Source organism: Palaemon carinicauda, chromosome 12, assembly GCF_036898095.1.
Source record: "Palaemon carinicauda isolate YSFRI2023 chromosome 12, ASM3689809v2, whole genome shotgun sequence".
Taxonomy (NCBI): domain Eukaryota; kingdom Metazoa; phylum Arthropoda; class Malacostraca; order Decapoda; family Palaemonidae; genus Palaemon; species Palaemon carinicauda.
The window spans coordinates 128,364,400-128,370,428 of NC_090736.1; the positions used below are offsets into that span (position 1 = coordinate 128,364,400).

General features: G+C 34.3%; 1 protein-coding gene across 1 annotated transcript; it reads left to right on the forward strand.

Moving 5' to 3' along the window:
• The first annotated feature begins 775 nt into the window (after nucleotides 1–775).
• LOC137651044 (uncharacterized) lies at nucleotides 776–1,507 on the forward strand. The gene has a single exon (XM_068384183.1). The coding sequence runs from the start codon at nucleotides 776–778 to the stop codon at nucleotides 1,505–1,507; it is 732 nt and encodes a 243-aa protein (XP_068240284.1).
• The last annotated feature ends 4,522 nt before the right edge of the window (nucleotides 1,508–6,029 follow it).

A 6,029-nucleotide genomic window follows, 5' to 3' on the forward strand; every position in this document is an offset into this window, starting at 1 on the left:
AAGAGTTCAACCAGTATATCTCAAGTGTTGGTAGCCTTTGAAAAATCTCAGCAAAATCTAGATAGGAACAATACTTCACAACTTTTAAGAAATGAGTCGAATAAAGTTAATGAGAATTTTAATGACTTTTTTAGGCCACAGCCAGTTGATGTCGAAACAGTTATTTTAGTAGTTCGGGATCTGATTTGATATCCCTCCGTTTCATTCGGGACGCCTTACCGATAATTGCGTTTTACTTAACTGTCATAGTAAATACCTTTATAGTGAATTGCCTTTATCCAAGTGATTGGAAGTTGCCCCACGTTCTGCCCTTTTTTAAGAGTGGTGATGCAGATAATGTAGAGAATTACAGATCAATATCACTTTTGCCCATCATATCTAAAATTCTAGAAAAGATTGTGTCAATTCAACTCATAAAACATCTCGAGGAAAATGATTTACTGTCTCACACTCAGCATGGATTTAGGTCTCATCTCTCTACTGAAACTGCGTTATTGAAAGTTACAGAAACTATTTACAGAATTATCGACGACAAAAAGATATCTTTACTTATTCTATTGGATCTTTCTAAAGCTTTCGATAGCGTTAGCCACAATATTTTACTTTATAAATTTACACAATTAAAATTGAAACTTTCTGGTTTAAAAGCTATCTAGAAAATCGTTACCAGTCAGTGAGATTTGGCGATTTTATATCCTCCCCTAAACCAGTAGAATTCGGAATTCCACAGGGATCTATCTTGGGGCCAATACTTTTCCTTATTTATATAAATGATATGGCTACTGCTGTGCGAGACTGCATCTTGATTCAATTCGCAGATGACAGTCAACTTCTAATGACTGGAACTATAAATGAACTAAATAACTTGATAGTAAGAGCAGAAAGAATATTAGAAATGGCGAGATGTTATTTTCAAAAATTTGGATTAAATATTAATGAGTCTAAAACTAAATGTATATTCATTGGCTCTAGGCAGTTCATATCCCAAATTCCCGAAGACACAAAAATAAATTTCAATGGATTTGAAATTGAGAAAAGCATTAAAGTAAAAAATCTTGGGGTATATTTTGACCAGTATATACTATTTGACGGTCATATAGATGAAGTTTGTAGGAAGGTAAACGGTACTTTAATATACTTAAATAGAATTAAGGACCGATTTGATAGTGAAATGCGGGGAATGGTCGTTCGGTCTCTTGCCGTGAGCATTCTTGACTACTGTTTAAAGATCTGGGGCTCGACAACTAAGCAGCAGCTGCAGCGGATACAGAGGCTTCAAAACTTTGCAGCAAAAGTAATTGATGGGAAAGCCAAGAAGTATGATCATGCAACTCCAATTTTAAATAACTTGCAATGGCTGACAATCAAACAGAAGATTGATTTTTATGTATGTGTCATGATCTTTAATGTTTTACATAATCTAATTCCACCATGGCTTTTTAATCTAATAAGAGTTGGAGATAGACGTAACAGACAAACTAGATTTAATCATGACCTCTTTGTTTAAAGAACCAACACTGATCTAAGAAGCAGAGCATTTATTGTGCGGGGTCCATCAGTGTGGACCAAACTGCCAAACCAACTAAAAGCATTAACTAATATTAATTCTTTTAAACTGGATTTGAAAAAGTATCTATTGTCCAAATAATGTTTATGGTAAAACTTTATATATATTTTAATTGAGCTCTTTTACACTTTTACTCGATTTTAGCAGACTATTTATGAATTTGAGATTCTATTTTAAGATAAGTGTTCATAACCCTAGTTTTATAAGTACCTGTATTTCATAGGCAATTTTGAAATCGAAATGTTATAATTATGCTAAATATAATTTTAATATTATAGAGAGATATGCTGTAACTTTTTATAGCTAATATTTTATCAAGGTAAGAATTTTATTGAGCCTCAAGTATTATTGTAAAAACATTCATATTTTATATGCAAAATTTTCAATATTTTAAATACTTTTATGATGTATCTATATATGTCACAAATTCTTTATTGTTCTCAAAGTTTTATAAAGTAAATCTATATTTTTATGTTTTATAGTGATGTAAATTTTTATGAAGGCACATGTAAATCTAATTTTCAAATGTAAACTACAATGTAATTTGTTTTTATTGTAATAGCCAATGTAAATATTGGAATAAAGCTTATTATTATTATTATTATTATTATTATTATTATTATTATTACTCTCTCTCTCTCTCTCTCTCTCTCTCTCTCTCTCTCTCTCTCTCTCTCTCTCTCTCTCTCTCTCTCTCTCTCTCTCTCTCTCTCCACTTTTATGTTCTTTCATTCTCTCTCTCTCTCTCTCTCTCTCTCTCTCTCTCTCTCTCTCTCTCTCTCTCTCTCTCTCTCTCTCTCTCTCTCTCTCTCTCCACTTTTATGTCCTCTTTCGTTTTCTCGTTCCCTCTGCACTTACACGCTCTCTCTCTCTCTCTCTCTCTCTCTCTCTCTCTCTCTCTCTCTCTCTCTCTCTCTCTCTCTCTCCACTTTTATGTCCTCTTTCGTTTTCTCGTTCCCTCTGCACTTACACGCTCTCTCTCTCTCTCTCTCTCTCTCTCTCTCTCTCTCTCTCTCTCTCTCTCTCTCTCTCTCTCTCTCTCTCTCTCTCCACTTTTGTTCTTTTGTTTTCTCGCTCCCTCCACTTTTATGTCTCTCTCTCTCTCTCTCTCTCTCTCTCTCTCTCTCTCTCTCTCTCTCTCTCTCTCTCTCTCTCCACTTTTATGTTCTTTCGTTTTCTCTCTCCCCGTCATGACCTATCATAAGAAAATCATTTTCCAAGACTTTTTATCTTAAGGTTCTGGGAAGCCTTTCAGGTGAGAGAGGTTTCCATAACGACAGGAATCCTTTCTCATGTCTATTACCTGATGTTCAGGTTTGGATGGCAACAGGTAGTCAAAAGGAAGTTTAGGTAGTTTTACGGTTTAAATCATCTTTTTTTTTTCATCCTTTACAGTATATGACGTGTAGTGTTGCTCTGGCAAAAGCCATCAGAGAATATGAATAAAAGAAATAGGGTATGCGCAAGTTCTTCGATACTAGGTGAAGTTTTAACTGGTAAAATGATTTCTTATAGTTTGCAGTATATATTCAGAGTATTTACGTTAATATCATTAATTAGAAAAAGGGGAAATAAGATACATTAAAACACGAAACCCGACACCAGAAATTATTACAAACTGTTTAACACATACCTATTGTTCAACATTAGATATGATAGACAAAGAAGCTTATATTTCATCAGCACAATAAAACTATCTGAATTTTCTCTTGTAGAGAAGCAGGAAATATGAAATCTTTCTATTAACTTCCTTCACAAGAGACAATTTTAAAAAGAGGATATAATAGAAAATCATGTATGAAACTCTGACTTTTGCTATTATTATTATTATTATTATTATTATTATTATTATTATTATTATTATTATTATTATTATTATTATTACCAAGCAAACTACAACTCTAGATGGAAAAGCAGGATGCTATAAGCCCAAAGGCTCCAACAGTGAAAAATAACCAAGTAAGGATTGATTGATTTATAGTTTTCAAGCATCCTGACATCTAAGGTCATTGACGCCAAAACCAAAAAAGGAATAAGGGAATAGAGAAACTGTATATGAAAAACAATGAATATAATATTCCTCCGAAGATAAACTAAACATTCACGCTATTCCGCTTTTACAAACTACGCAGTGTTTGGGGAAGAAGAGTAAAGATGCCACAAAGAGAGAGAGAGAGAGAGAGAGAGAGAGAGAGAGAGAGGAGAGAGAGAGAGAGAGAGAGAGAGAGCTCAACTTAAACATACCTCAGCAAAGATTCAAACATTCAAAGGTCCTTAAAGTTGCTGGGTCTAGTGGAAATTCGTCGGTACCTCATTCGGTAGTCCTTGTTCCTCACCCACCGACTACGATCTATATTCCTTCTTCCACTTGTGCCACTAGCTGCATGCACCCGACCGCTGAGGTTTGTTGCAAGCTTCAGTATTATAGCGAGTTTCCTTTATCACCACCATTAGTTGCTATAGTTTTTATTGCTTTCCTTGGAGTTTAACCGAGCATTAGATCTTACAGCATTTGCGTATCCTGAGCTATTCCGCTAACAACAGTTAGGGTTGTGGTGGCCGATGTGGTAACGTTCCTGACTGTTAATCGCCAGACTGGGGTTCGGTTCCTGCTCAAACTCGTTAGTTTCTTTGGTCACTGCAACCTCACCATCCTTGTGAGCTAAGGAAGAGGGTTTGGGGAAGCCTATAGGTCTATCTGCTGAGTCATCAGTAGCCACTTCCTAGCCCTCCTTGGTCCTTGCTTGGATGGAGAGGGGTCTTGGTCGCTAATCATAAGTATGTATGGTCAGTTTCTATTGCGTTGTCCTGCTTTATACAAAAATATCACTTTCCCTTGCCTCTGCCATCCATGAGCGGCCTTTGAACCTTTAAACTGCTCAAAGACAGTTGCTTATATTGTTAATTTTCTCTGCTAGCAATAGTTTCGTACTTTGTATTTTTTCTACAATTGTATCTTATTATTTCAAAGCTAACCACAATTACGTATTTTGTTTTTATTAGCAAACAACTATATTTTCTTTTGTTTAATTCTAATAAGCAACATTTGCGTATATTTCTTTTTTCTCTGCGAGTAAAATTTACATATTTTGTTTTCCTTAACTGTAAAATTTTATTTTCCTCTACTGTTGAAATTTGATTTTCAATGCTAACAACAGTTACATATTGTCTTTTTTTAATCTAGTAACAGTAATATATTTTGATGCATATATTGTATTTGTCTGCGAGTAAAACTTCTATATTTTGTTTTTCTCCGCTTGCAACAGCTGCGTACATGAATTTAATTATTCTGCTATAAATTGCTTCGCATATTGTTTTTCGCTGCGAGTAAAGTTGCGTATTTGATTTGTCTCTGCTAATATTAATTGTTACGATAACGATAGTTATATGTTTTGAACTGTTCTTTTAAAAGGACTTCACGAAAATCAATTTCATATTTCAGGCAAATCTGGTAACAACATTGGCGTAATTTGAATTTCACTGAGCAGTTTCAGTTCTCATGGTAGAGAATGATGGCACGAAATCGGCCTCTAGTAAATATTTCCTTTTGAAACGCAAATTCCTAATACCTACAGAGGCGGAAAACAACATGGCGAGAAATGTGCATTGTTGCTACGCCCTCCCATTCTATTACTAAGCGCAACATGTAGGCCTGTGGCTTCAACTTTGACAGTAGGTGAAAGTTAACGTTGGAAATTTGTTTTGTTAAAGAATAGAAATGCTTTTTGTTCAACAAAACTTGGCTCTTTTTTTTTAGATATTTTCTTTTTAATTCTAATTGTTCTTTTATATCTACTAGTAAAAAGGGGACTTTTATTCGATATCAGAAATTTCCTGAGTCGCCATGAAATTCTTTTGTTTAGCTCTTTTCTGTAAAGAAAAGTCGTAGCAGGAGTTTCTTTGGTTCAGGAAAGTTTATTTATGTAAAGTATACGTGTTGTTGAGGTCTTATTTTATGGTTTAATTGATGTTTGAAGTTACCTGAATGAACACAAAGAATGTTTCTCTCAAAAGGTTTTCTCAGTATCTTTGTTAAATTATGATTAGTTAGTTATCATCTATATTGAACTTGAACCCAGTCTAACGTCAAAGGCTATATAGATACCTTAATAGAATAAATTGCTTTGATTGCCCTCAATATAGATAGCTGATAATGAAAATCATTACTGTAGATGCCGCTGCCATAGCCATCTGCAATATTGGAACCAATGGTAGTAGCCTTTTACGCCGTACTTTTTTATGCCTCTCCAGAGGCAACTGACAAAAATGAAAATACTATAACATTTTCCAAACACTTTCTTTTTCTAATCGACTTTTAGTCTTAGAAAAATTATGAATGTGAAAATATAGTCTTTTTAATATCTTTTGGCACCCGTCAGTCACATAGCAATTGTAGCAGGCAATATATTTCTTTTGGGGGAGAATTTATCGATTCGACAAGAATTATGAGGCTAGTTGATTG

Coding starts and splice junctions, on each gene's coding strand:
- LOC137651044 (XM_068384183.1), top strand. CDS start 776: ATGGCTACTGCTGTGCGAGACTGCATCTTGATTCAATTCGCAGATGAC.